This window comes from Jaculus jaculus, chromosome 5 (genome assembly GCF_020740685.1).
Source record: "Jaculus jaculus isolate mJacJac1 chromosome 5, mJacJac1.mat.Y.cur, whole genome shotgun sequence".
NCBI classification, from domain to species: Eukaryota; Metazoa; Chordata; class Mammalia; order Rodentia; family Dipodidae; genus Jaculus; species Jaculus jaculus.
In genome coordinates this window covers 128,316,538-128,330,151 of record NC_059106.1, presented here as the reverse complement: position 1 = coordinate 128,330,151, position 13,614 = coordinate 128,316,538, and the positions used below count along the sequence as shown (strand labels likewise).

Genomic DNA, 13,614 nt, shown 5'->3' with positions numbered 1-13,614 from the left:
TTGTAGGGAGTTGTCATGGTTTATTGTCTGAAAGGGCAGAAGATGGCAATTAAAAAAAGAGGAAAAAGAGAATGGCTGAGAGGATTAAGTAAATTACTTTGTGTGTAGCCTCAGCCAATACTTGGCCCAAACCAACAGTACAATGTGCCATCCCTATTGCAAGCTGTGCCAAGTTGTTCTTCTTTCTCGGTGGGTTTAAATGACGGCACCCTCTTCTACCATGTAACAAGCTAGGAACCTTAGAGCTATCCATAGTAACAGCCCACCAAACTCGTCCCTTTTCTCTTATCCTATGGTCTGTAAATTCTGAATTCTTCTTAACTATAATGTCTAAATATCTGTCCAAACTTTCTGTGTTCATTGTCCCTTCTGACAAGACAGTACTGCATGTCTGCTCCTTTCGCCTGGCCTATTTCAGATACCTCTTCGCTAACTCGCTCACTTGTCTTCCTCCAACCAACTTTCCTCAGCACAAAGGTTTGGGAGGACAAATCCTGCATGTCACTGACACTTCCGATATTCCAGTGGCTTCTTCCTTGTATTAGCCAGGTTGCCATACTAACTGCTTTGATTAAGTCTAGCTCTACCATCAAAACTTAGAATTCAGTAGGTCTAGAATGGGATCTAAGAATCTGTTTTCATATATGTTCCAACATGATTCTAATGCAGTTATTTCATGGGCCAGTGTTGGCAAATCTTTCAGAAAGATAAAAGGTTCACCTTTTGGAATGCCATATAAAACCGTCCACATTCTTAGCCACCCTTCTGAGGAAGTTGAAAGATGGTGATCTTTCTCCCTGAGTTTCTGTCGCTGAGCTGTCTCCTCCCTGTGCCTTCATCTCTGTGTACACAAATTCCACAGTGACACCTACTTATGTCACACGCCCATGATATTCACAACCCTGGCTCCTAACTTACAGGGACAGTTCATGAGCCTATGTCCTGTGTGAGCATAAAGAGTCATTCACTAAGAAGGATCCTATTATGGGTTTAAAACACTGATATTGTCATCCAGGAGTAATTGTTGAACAAAGATCACCTCATTTTAAAAATATGTTTAAACATTTTCTTTCTTTATTTATTTGACAGAGAGGCAGATAGAGAATATACATGCCAGAGTCTCCAGCCACTGAAAATGATCTCCAGACCCATGCGCCACTTTGTTCATCTGGCTTTACCTGGGTACTAGGAAATCGAACATGGGTCCTTAGGCTTTGCAGGAAAATGCCTTAAGCACTGAGCCACCTCTCCAGCCCAGATCACCTCATTTTTACTTTGCACCAGGTTCACAAATTATGTACTAGGTCTCACCCACTTACCTACGTGCTCCTTGAAACAAAAACTGTTTGTTATTTACTCAAGCACTCCTTGGTTAGCCCAGCAGACTCCTGGCACCGTGAAAAGGTTTCCCAGACATGGATTGAGTTCATACAAGAATGGATAAGAGAATGGAATAAAATATCTCGTGAAAATAGTACAGCATGGCTAATTAACTCTGAAGAATAAGCTGCTTATGCCTGGCTGAAAGCTAAGTGACAAATTCGTGGGGCTATTGACCATTTCAAATTAATAACATAAAATGTTCTAGCTTTGGTTAGTCAGTTACTCGAACCCATGCTCCTATTGAGCCCTGATGCCTCTCTGTCCTTCTCAGACTGCAAAGCTGCAGATTAATAGAGCTTGCAGAGGCGCTGTCCAGTACCCTGCTGTTTGTGCCAGGTACTGGGCTAGAGTTGGAGGGCAGTGGGAAGGAAAGGCAGAGGCCACGGGAAGGTGGTCAGGCAGGGTCTCTGTTCTCCAGTAGCAATTCAATCTCATTCCTCAAGAGTTTATATGGAAGATGAGTTGACTTCATGGGAGTTCTACAGCAGTGAACAGAGAATAAAGACATCAGATCTGGCCAGTGGCCCAGCTTCCTGAACATTTCAACTGACAAAATGTCTCAGGCTGAACACAATTCCTCCACTATGCAATCCGTGGGCTCACCAGTTAACGTTGGCAACCATGCCAGAGGTGCTCATGAGGCATAATAAGTAAGTGGCCGTGCTGTGGGGGAGGTGTTTCTGCTCTAGAGTGTTAGAAATAAGGCAGGCAAACACCAGCTGCCAAAGTGAGCCAAAACTTTGTCCTCAGCTTGTGCTGACAGCACACTGGGACCTCCAGTGTGTCCCCGACCACACTACCAGCTGCCCCTTCACATGATCATGAAGTGCTAACTCCTCGCTAGGGTCTCAGAAGCAACCTGGAAATTAAAAGTCTCTTGCTTTTCCCATATTCACTAGTACTTAACTGGCCAGTATCTAACATAATTATGTCAAATAGTTGCCTGCACACTATTGAGTATATGCCTTCATGAGTCCCTTTCTCTTTCCCAGTATATGCCTGAATCCAGTTAAGGCTATCATGTTGGGATGTCATCCATTTGCTTGTATCATGGCAAAACAATATAAAATCATCACATTCTATTATTTAAAAACATAGAAATGGGGCTGGAGGGATGGCTTAGCAGTTAAGACATTTGCCTACAAAGCCAAAGGACGCAGGTTCAACTCTCCAAGGCCCACATTAGCCAGATGCATGGTGGGGGGCGCAGGTCTGGAGTTTATTTGCAATGGCTGGAGACCCAGGTGTACCCATTCTCTCTCTCTCTCTCTCCTTTCTCTGTCAAATAAATAAATAAAAATAAAATATTTTAAAACATAGAAATGGTAAATTTAACACCATAGGGCTGGAGGGATGGCTTAGCAGTTAAGCGCTTGCCTTTGATGACTAAGGACCACGGTTCGAGGCTCGACTCACCAGGTCCCACGTTAGCCAGATGCACAAGGGGGCGCACGCGTCTGGAGTTCGTTTGCAGTGGCTGGAGGCCCTGGCATGCCCATTCTCTCTCCCTCTCTCTATATATATGCATATATGCCTCTTTCTCTTTCTGTCTGTCGCTCTCAAATAAATAAATAAAAATAACAAAAAACAGCTGGAAAAAAAATTTAACACAATAGTAGTTGATAGCAGTAATAAAATTAAGATATCCTGGTTGAAAAGCATAAATGCCAATAAACAAAAAAAAAAAAGTGTCTTACCTCAAATCAAAGAAAAGCAAAAGTAGCACAGCCATAAATTGTCATTTTCACACAGTGGAGGGACCTCTAAAAATAATGTTCAAGGATGTCAAGTGTGGATGGCAAAGCAAATATCTCCAAGAAAAGGATTGTTGCTGAGTGTAACTCATTACAACACAAACTTTCACAGAGCAATTCAGCATTACATATAAACCTAGTGAAAATGTGCTATTTCCAAGTCTATATCTAAGGTCATAATCTGACAAACAAGTAAAAACGTACAGACAATGTGGTCTATCATAAAGCCAAATCAGGAATAACATAAGTGTGTAACATAGACGATTGAGTACAGTACAATTCATCCATGTACAACTTAAATATTGAGATCATTATGACATCTAAAAATGATGTCCACCACACATGTTTAGGATTAATGAAACGGGGAGTTTTCAAAAACAGAGCACAGATAAGTGACTCTATCCCTTGTTAGAAAAGTGCATGTGGGCTGGAAAAATTGCTTAGTGGTTAAGTGCTTGCCTGTGAAGCCTAAGGACCCTTTTTCAAGGCTCAGTTCCCAGGAACCGATGTATGCCAGATGTATAAGATGGCACATGCATCTAGAGTTTGTTTGCAGTGGCTGGAGGCCCTGGTACACCCATTCTCTCTCTCTCTCTCTCTGTCATTCTCAATTAAATAAAAATAAAAAAGAAAAGTCATGCTTGTGAGGATGCGTATTTCTTAAGACTAGATTGTGGTGGATTTTATTTTGTTTTTGAACTATCGTGACACAGATAGTTCAAACAAATAGATAGTATCCAAGTTGTATTTGATCGTGTACTGAGGTAAAAGGGACTAATGAGGAAATACTTTGTTCAGGGACGTGCTGGTATTAAGCAACTGTCGGTAGTAGGATGGAAGAATCCTGTGGTGTAAATACTACAAACTATGCTTTTCAAGCTACTAATGTGATGTCACTAAAACGATAGGCAGTTGCATACCATTTCATATACATGATTTCATGATGCCGATGCAACATGTTGCACTATAAGTAATAATAAAATGTAATCAAATAATTAGGATGCTATAATGTCATAAATTCATTTTTATAAGCCTGCAAGAAGAGTCATCAATAGAGATTAAGCTTCATAAGTCAGATCTACTTTATTCTTCAGACCCTATTTGTCATCTCAGTATTTTCAGACTAAACACGTGTCACTTTTATAATCAGGAAAACAATTAAGTGTTTTCCCTTATTTCCTAAAGCCCCCCCCGGGGGGGGGCACTACTTCTCCAAATATTGCTGAGATAAAGCACTTAATGTGATCAATGGTGGTGCTGAGTAAAGCATGATATCTTTGCTCAGTCATAGTAGAAAGAAATCAACACTGATGTTTCTAAGTCCTTTCGAAACAGAGATGCATACCAACAGAATTCAAAGGAGTGTGAGCTCCAGATAGTCATACTCTCACTTCACAAAGAAACTGAGCCCCAAGATAGACAGTTTCTTTACATGAGCTCTGTAACTAAAGTTTCTCCATTTACAAATCTAGAGAACAAAAATATGTTTCTCCTGTCACTATTTAATGAGAAGAAAATACTCCATTTTGTGGGATCTTCATTCCTTTGGTTAGTTGTGTATGTGCTGACTCCTCTACCTTGGTTTAGATACTAACAGCTCACATGTCCCCAAAATTGTTGCTTTTCAAAACATTTCTGCATAAATGTCCTAATTTTTTCTTCTTAAGAGTCCTGTGAGTCTGGTAAGGTATAAAAGATCACTTCTATTTCATAGGTAAGAAAATAGGATAGAGCCAACAACTGGCTAGCCAAAGGGTAGGAACTGTTCTCTGGACATCCATTTGAGCCCTTTCAGAGAAAGGATGAGGGAACCCTCCCTGAAGGTCACGGTCTCACCTGTACTTCCTTGGCCTTCTTCTTTTGGCACCTTTCTCATTTTCACTTAGCAACATGACTTACAGATCACATAGAGTTGCTCTTTAGATTATTTTCTTGTGTGTGTGTGTGTGTGTGTGTGGTGCATGCACATGTGTGTACAGATGTGTGTACCCATACACATGTATGCAGATGCTAAAAGACACAAAGTGCCCTCCTACTTTGCTCTTTTGACTTGTTGCCTTGAAACAGGGTTTCTCCATTTACCTAGGTTTTCCAGTTTTTCAGTTAGAATGGATGACCACTGGGATCCTTCTGTCTCCACCTGCTCAGCTGTGGAGTTACAAGCATTGTTGGTCATGTTTGGCTGTGTATATGGGTTCTGGGGACCAAACTCAAGTCCCCATGCTTGCATAGCAAGCGACTCTTACAACTAAGCCATCTCCCCAGCTCTTTGTTTCTTTGCTTCTAGAATGGAACAGAACCCCAATTATTGAAAACATTACATTTCTAGATAATCTTGGTTTTCAAGAAGGGATGAATCTACAAGTTAGAGGAGAAAGACTGGTTCAGGAAGTAGAGATAATATAAAACAGACTAGGTCACAGGAAATCCAAGGAAGTCACATATTCTCATTAGCCTTACTTTATTAAGGAAAGAAATGTGTTCTAAGAGTAAAAGGTCCCCAGAAAGAACTGCAAATGTATCAGTTGGCTGTGTTCAGAGACTTAAACTGGCCAAGGTGGTACACCAGCTTTTAGATTTATTGGCCGATACAATCTTAACAACTCACTTGTGTACCAATCTTTCCATATCTAAAATGGAAATTATAGCATATACTTCAGAGATACGGTGAAAACTAAATTAAGCAGAAATTAGTATAAGATAGATACTAGATAGAATGATGATTAGTAGATTAGATAGATGATAAGTAGATGACAGATGATAGGTAGGTAGGTAGGTAGGTAGGTAGGTAGATAGATAGATAGACTGATAGATAGATGAATGATGGATGCTTTTGAAGTTGACTCTGGCTGAGGGATGGAGGAGTAAGGAAGGGAACATGGTGTCAGATGCCGCACTAGGCAGCAGGCCAGGTCTCTGCAGGCGGATGGGAGGCTGGGTGCATACTAATGCTGCACCTCTGCTTAGACCATGGTCCAATGACTCCTCACCAGAAAACACGGTGTACCTTCCACAGCAAAGGCTCTCAGCTGGCCTGGAAGCTGCATACAAAAACCAGGCTGACCCCGCCCCACCCCATGCCTTTGGTGGTGCCGCTAGGAAAATAAACTATTAACCAAATTGCTTTACCCAGAGAGCCTTGTTAGTCAAGGGATGAGGTAGTAGCTTGATTAGAACTATGAATATCTTAGAACACTGATGATTCATACTGATGTTACAAAGACAAGTTGCAGTGGAAATGAATAGAAAGGGAAAGAGTGGTGTGTTTGTAAGTGAGGAAGGAAGAAAAACAGCATTATAGGAGGAGTCTTTGATTTCCGTGAGAGCATTCAAAATGAGGATAAATACTCCAACTTCTTATCTCTCAAGAAAACACTTTGGAGGAAAATAAAATGAAAGCTAACATGAGACCAGAAACTCATTTCTGGTGACGCTTACTTAGGGCTGGGAAGGCAATAACTACTTAGTAGTTAAATTTGAAAGAAGTAAGGCCATGGTTAAAAAAGCCATCTGAATTAAGGTGTTTTTTATTTTTGTATAATTTTTTTCAGCTTTGATAGATGGGATCTACTCTAGAAGGTCCAAGAATGTTGTTGCTATAGGAACAGGTAAGGAGATTAGACTTGAAAGACCAGTTTTAGAACGAAGAATTTAATAATCAGGACTCAAACAATTAAGAAAGAAAACATTTTAAGTAAATATCTTTTGGGTTTGTTATTTGTGTATTAATTCCAGGAAGATAAAGTGCTATTAGAGAATGAGAGCATCACATTTTAGCATTTTAATTGCATCATTACAGGCATAAAAGACCATGCTTACACAATTAGCAGAAAGACCTTATTAAACAGAAGTACATATCTCTCACTCTCTCTTGATTACATTGTAATCGAGAAATAGCATTTGAAATTCAACAAGAACAAAGCTATCTTTGTTGCTTTTTTTTTTACAGTTCCGAAGAGAAGGACACATTTAAAATGAAAGAGATGATGAACTACAGAAAGGTTTCTGTAACAAATCTCTATAACAAGAGAGCTGCTGGTAAATTCCAGAAGAAAAAGAGAAAGGTGTGTAGGCTGATAATTGTTAATATTTTAATGTCTTCCCTGTCAGACTGTCTTGGCAAACAAGGTATGCAAGATGAGGTCAAAGACCCAGCTCTGCTCCTTTGTATCAGGCAATAGCCTGCTCCTCCCATCAGACACTGCTGAAATTGCTAGAAGTTTTGAACAAAGCTTCCCATCCTGTTGAAGCTCAGAAACAATTTATCCACTGGCATTGTTGTTTCCTCTCCCTTTCTGTCTTATTTAAAATGAAAACAATCTTGATCAAACGAATACAATATTTCTAGCCCAGCAAGTTTCTGCTGTTAGAAGCTACATTTACGGGACAGAGAAATTGTTTGGCCATTACTTCTCATATAGCCCCAGAATCAATGTGCAGAGAAGTGTGTGTGTGTGTGTGTGTGTGTGTGTGTGTGTGTGTGTGTGTGTGTGTGTCAGAGGCTGGGGAGAGGGGATGGGAAGAGGCAGACATGGCTAGAATCTTACCATCTCATTCTCCTCCCCTTCGTTGAGCAGAGCATGCTGGCTCTTGTCAAGGTGGTCCCCCATGGAAATGTGCTCCACTTCTGCTCTCTGACTTCAGACACTTTCAGGACGAACTCGCAGAGCCTGACTGAAAGAGTTAACTATCCTCCAGGTTAAAGCTTCTTGAGCACACACCTTCTCTCAGCAAATGACAATACTTAGTAAAACAAACTCCTCCCCCAGCCACTCTGGGCCAGGAGGAACTTCTAGCTGTTCCCGGCTTCTGCATTCTCTCAGGGCAGTTGTCTCAAAGGAGGCTGCTCCCATGCCGATCTTTTTGTACTCAACTTACAAGGAAAGAACTCATTGCCTGCCCAGAGCCTGCCAGCATCAGACATCTGACTGCAAATCCAACATCCAACGGGGCGATGCAGAGTTGGCAGGACCCTTAGGAGGAGTGTGCACAAGAGCTCCCAGGTCACAGCCCCTTTCCAGACACTGAGGGACTGGGCTGTGGCGAGGCTAACAAATCTGCAGATTACATTTGCTTAATGAAAGCACAACCCTTATGTTTTCAATAGCACCCTCATCCATTTGGCTTATGAATGATATAATTTGACCCTAGACCCCTTCAAAGGATATTATGTAATCATATTTTCTTGGGCATACAAAGAAAAGGAATCTACTTATTGTATGTGTGAAATTAAACTTATTTTTTAAAAAAATACAGAAAAGAAAGAAAGGTACAATCTAACCAACTATTCTAGGTAGCCACGTTCAATTAAATAATGGAGGTTAGGACTAGAGGGATGGCTTAGTGGTTAAGGCATTTGCCTGCAAAGCCCAAGGACCCAGATTCGATTCCCCAGATCCCATGTTAGCCAGATGTACAAGGGGGCACAAGCGTCTGGAGTTCGTTTACAGTGGCTGGAAGCCCTGGTGCTCCCATTCTCTCCCTCCCCCCCTCTCTCTCTATCTCTCCTTCTTTCCGTGTCAAATAAATAAATATAAAATATTTTTTAAATGGAGGTTAAAAATCTTAAAGATTCCTAGGAATAAGATATTCAAATGTTCATATAACAAAACATATTTTTGTTTACTCATAAGTTATTCAATAAGTTGGTTTGAGTACAGCAGCTATGAAAAAAAAGGTCAAGTTGTATTTGCTACTCACAGATTGCTTAATGAAGGGATTCAAAACACAAGCACAATAATTGTTAAGAATATTTTTACCTATTTAATTGAAAGCAGAGAGAGTCAGTCATAGAGAGGAATGGATAGTCACATCAGGGTCTCCAGACACTGTAAAGGAAATCCAGATGCATGCGCCACTTTGTACATCTGGCTTTACATGGGTACTGGGGAACTTAACCCAATTCGCTTTGTAGGCAACTGCTTTAATTACTAAACCATCTGTCTAGTTCTTGGTAATTTTCTTTTTATTCTGAGGGTTGGAACATAGGTCTGAACAGATAACTGTTGGAAGTTACAACATGGAATAGAGAAGCACTGGCATTACAGCTGTGGAGAGAAATGTGGGTTCCAGCTGCTCATCTCAGCTGGTCTTGCAGTGTGGTTCTTTAACTGACAAGAACTGACTCTCCACATCGGGCAATGTCGGGCGTAAGTGTTGAAGGAATAAAATGAGAGAATTGTGAATATACAGTCCTGACCAAGTGTCATTATTAGACTAGATGTCCACTTTACTGGCAGGTGATCGTATGCAGTGGACTTGGGTGCCTCCTCCAAGTTGGGGGGATCTGGGTTCAACTGTGGGTTTTACAGGGTAGTGGAGATAAAGCCAGTTATAGAACTCTTTTGATCTCTATTTGATCACATGGAAAATAAAGATAGTGATAATAGAACCTCCCACCTGAAACTTTACTCTGAGGAATAGTGCATAGGAAATGACAAACGTTCAGTATAGGATGGCTTTATGTTCACTGGGTCCTTACACTGTCCTTCATGGGCTGAGACCTCCTGCTAGCTCTGGCTCCACACCAGCAACCCTCAGAGACAAAGACAAGCATGTACTTGAGAGACAGAAGGAAGAGAATTGGAACAAATGGTAAAATATAAGACCAACATTGAAAGAAAGCTAAGCAAACTCACTGTAACACAAATTACAAAATATGTATATGTAGTTATTGTAGCTTCTAAAAAGCAAAATTTAACCATAAGATAAAAATAAAGTTATTTTGGGCTGGAGAGATGGCCTAGCAGTTAAGCGCTTGCCTGTGAAGCCTAAGGACCCCAGTTCGAGGCTCGGTTCCCCAGGTCCCACGTTAGCCGGATGCACAAGGGGGCGCATGCGTCTGGAGTTCGTTTGCAGAGGCTGGAAGCCCTGGCGCGCCCATTCTCTCTCTCTCCCTCTGTCTTTCTCTCTGTGTCTGTCGCTCTCAAATAAATAAATGAAAAATTTTAAAAAAAAATAAAATAAAGTTATTTTTATCACAAGGTCAAAATGGGGAGTATGAAATTTCTTTTCAGGGATAATGAAAATTATTATATATAATACAATTTTGTGAATATACCACAATTCACTAAATTGTATTTCTTTAAAAGGTTAAATTTCACAAAAATAAAATTCTTTTTTTTTTTTTTTTTTTGGTTTTTCGAGATAGGGTCTCACTCTAGCCCAGGCTGACCTGGAATTCACTATGTCATCTCAGGGTGGCCTCGAACTCACGGTGATCCTCCTACCTCTGCCTCCCAGGTGCTGGGATTAAAGGCATGTGCCACCACGCCTGGCTAAAATTCTTATTTTTATTCCAAGATTATACCTCAAAAGCATAAGTCCATAGCCATATGGCTAGTCCATAGCCATAACAGGCAGCCACTTAGTAGATTTAGCAGGGGAAAAAAGTAAAAGAGAGGAGTTTAAACTTCTGGCTGAGCATGGTGGTGCAGGCCTTTAATCCTAGCACTCTGGAAACAGTGGGAGGACGATCCCTGTGAGTTCAAGTCCAGCCTAGGACTACAGAGTGAGTTCCAGGTCAGCCTGAGCTAGAGTGAGACCCTTCCCCAAAACACAAGACAGTTCTTCTTAACCTATGAGTGAAGCAGATGAAATGGCAGGGCTACACCAGTCCTGGCAGCCAGGCAAACAGCAGCATCTCGTCTCCCATCTAGAACTGGTGACACTGGTACTCTTTCCTTCTGGTCAGAGTCCTGTGTACACTTGGCAAGTGGTGCCCCATTGTGGGGTTATGATGAATGAGGAGCTGATTAGGAGCTACAGGAAAAAAAAAAAAAAACTGCACAGTTTTACCCTAGCAAATGAACCCAGTTACGCTATTAACAATGCTGCAGACAAATGTGAGCAGGAAAGGAAGTCCCTGTGATCACTAAATGCTGTAATGGTGGGGGAGGAATGTCCATCACAAATCATGATAGATCTGAGAACTGTGCAGAAGGGGATTGCCTCAGGTCCCTCAGCAGTGCCCACGGTCCATATCCACGGTACTGTTCACCTTCGCTCAGCTTTGCTCATCTACGGACAGAATCTCACCTGGAGAAGGGGCAGGAGTGTGAGAAGACACAGTAAGCCTCACAAAAGTTCTCTAGGCATTTGCACACACCATTGCACACAATCTGTACAACATCCTCTGTGGTCAGTAGTACTACGATGGTCATCCCATCTCAGCACACACAGGAGCCCAAACAATTAGCAAGTGACGAAAGGAACATTTGGATCAAGCAATACAGCCTTCTTTATACATGTTCCTCATTACTCGGAGAACACCATTTCTTGAAGCCTGTCCAGCACACCCAAAGTGTGCTGCAAGGAATACTGAGCTTTCGTAACTTGCAGAGGAAACATTTGAAAAAGACTTTGCAAATAGGCAAGAGAGGGTTCAATACATAGAGACGTGGGGTACTGGACAAGGGAACATGGGAAAGAGGAGTTGAAGCAAGAGAATTATGGACACACACTACAAAGAAAAAGGATCTTGTTCAATCAGCCCCTCACTCCACTGTTGGTGGGTATGTGAAGGAGAAAAGAGGGGAGTGAGATAACAGAAGGAAATATAGATCAAGGACACCCACAAAGGTCTTGAATATCAGACGTGAGACTGGGCTTAACCTGATGAGCAATAATAACTTCAGTACATATATTTTGCTCTGCCAGCCTTCTGGAGTTATTGCATGCGAAGATGTTGTAGCCACTTGGTGGTAGTATGTAATATTGTATGCATCAAGACAATTTCCCTTAGCTTTCTAAGAAACTATCAGCTTCCTTTTGGGATATTGATTGAATATTATTCTTTAAATAAGCCTCTTTTCCTTCCTAATTTTGCTCATTCAACATTTCTAGTATGTGCTACAAGGCCTCATGGGATGTATATGGCATAGTGAAAAGAGCAGATGGACATTCAATGTGTTCTGAATTCTAATCTTGATAATCTGCTGACAAATGTCCTTCATTCATTGTTAACATGCATCTAGTTCAGTTTGCTAAGATATGGAGTAAATGAAGAATAGAGTTTTATAAAGACCTGAAAATGCCACAGTAAAGCTTAGCATTTTGTACAATTAATTTATCAAGAGCTTTTTAAAAGAATGTAGGAGTAAAAAGGAGCAGTCTGTAAGGGTTAAATCTGTTGTGGAAATAAGACCAGCATCAAAATATAAATTCCAAAGCATGCACAATTCCCAAGAGTGAGAGAGGAAAGTGCAGAAGGGAGATGGCTTGGAAGGCTTTGTGAAGGCAGGGAGGAAGCACTACGCTACCCGGGCTAGATGGAGGAGGTAGCAAGGGCACATATTTCTTCTCAAAGACTCTATCCCAAATAAGACAGGAAAAGAGGAGGAAGTAAGAGAGAGAATAAACTATTAGCCATCTCTTTGCCAATCTGGTCAATCCTGCTCTTGTTTACCTAAAAGTAGCTCTGCCACCTCTGGGTGCTTATAGTAGATGTAAAAGAAAAATAACGACACTACTGGTTTCCCTGTCGGGTCTGTAAGGATGCTGGTTTTTCACCTGCCTGGCCCATTTAGATGGCATGAAGATAAGTGGTAATAGTATTTCATCATATATTCATTTCCATCTTTCATCTCAGAACTCCAGAGCACATTGCAACATTATTCCTTGCAACATCTCTGTGAAGTAGTGAGGTGAGTAATATTATTGCTCCCATTTGAAAGCTGTAGGAACTGAGTCACAAAGAGGTCACCAAGAAGTCTTCAAGGTCACGCATGCATGCATCCTCAGCCTAGAGTGGAATCTGTAACAAGTACAAAAATTCTGCTTTGTCATCATTGGCAGGGAGCCATCTCGAGCTTCCTCCTGCATCCTTAATGGACAAAGCTGACATTTATCAAGTGACACAGCATGATCTAAACTCAAAGGTTTACTGTTACTAATTATCCTAATCTGCACTAATATACACTTTGTGGACCATACTGTAACAAGCAAAGATGAGATGTCCCAAAGAGGAATTACCTGCCTCAAGGTGGTGGTGTGAAGGTTAATTGAATTAATTAATGTTTGTAAAACATTTAGCAACCTTTGAATTAAAGAGTCTAATACAGAGATACAAGGCCTCCCCATTCATTACAGAAGAACGGGCTAATTGCTGTCTCTGCTTCTTGGAGGAATGGCCCTCACTGTCCCCACTCAGCACAGGCTTCCCACCTTCTTTAAGGGCTTCAGGAGGTTTGCTGTTTGGAAGGATTCCACTTGCTCTTTGTTATTTCCCAAAAGAAAAACTGCCTTCTGGAGGCAAGGCCACTCCTCTCTGGGAAGATTACCCTGTTTGGCAACTGTTAGGACAATTCAGATCATTAAAGACAGTAGACAGTCTATAGAAACAAAAACCTTAGGCAGAACCTTCCTGCCAGTGTATTGAATTTTGAGAACTTTTTTTTCTTTTTTTTTTTTTGGTTTTCCAAGGTAGGGTCTCACTCTAGATCAGGCTGACCTGGAAATCACTATGGAGTCTCGGGGT

At 41.2% G+C, this 13,614-nt stretch overlaps 1 protein-coding gene across 1 annotated transcript in view; it reads right to left on the bottom strand.

The window, feature by feature from the left end:
* Atp13a4 (ATPase 13A4) overlaps window positions 1–7,872 on the bottom strand; it is a 138,769-nt gene extending 130,897 nt beyond the window's left edge. The window contains exon 1 of the mRNA XM_004654257.2: window positions 7,685–7,872. Within this exon, the coding sequence (XP_004654314.2) occupies window positions 7,685–7,747 (63 nt within the window). The 5' untranslated portion in view covers window positions 7,748–7,872. The remainder of the gene's footprint in view (window positions 1–7,684) is intronic.
* Between the last annotated feature and the right edge of the window lie 5,742 nt (window positions 7,873–13,614).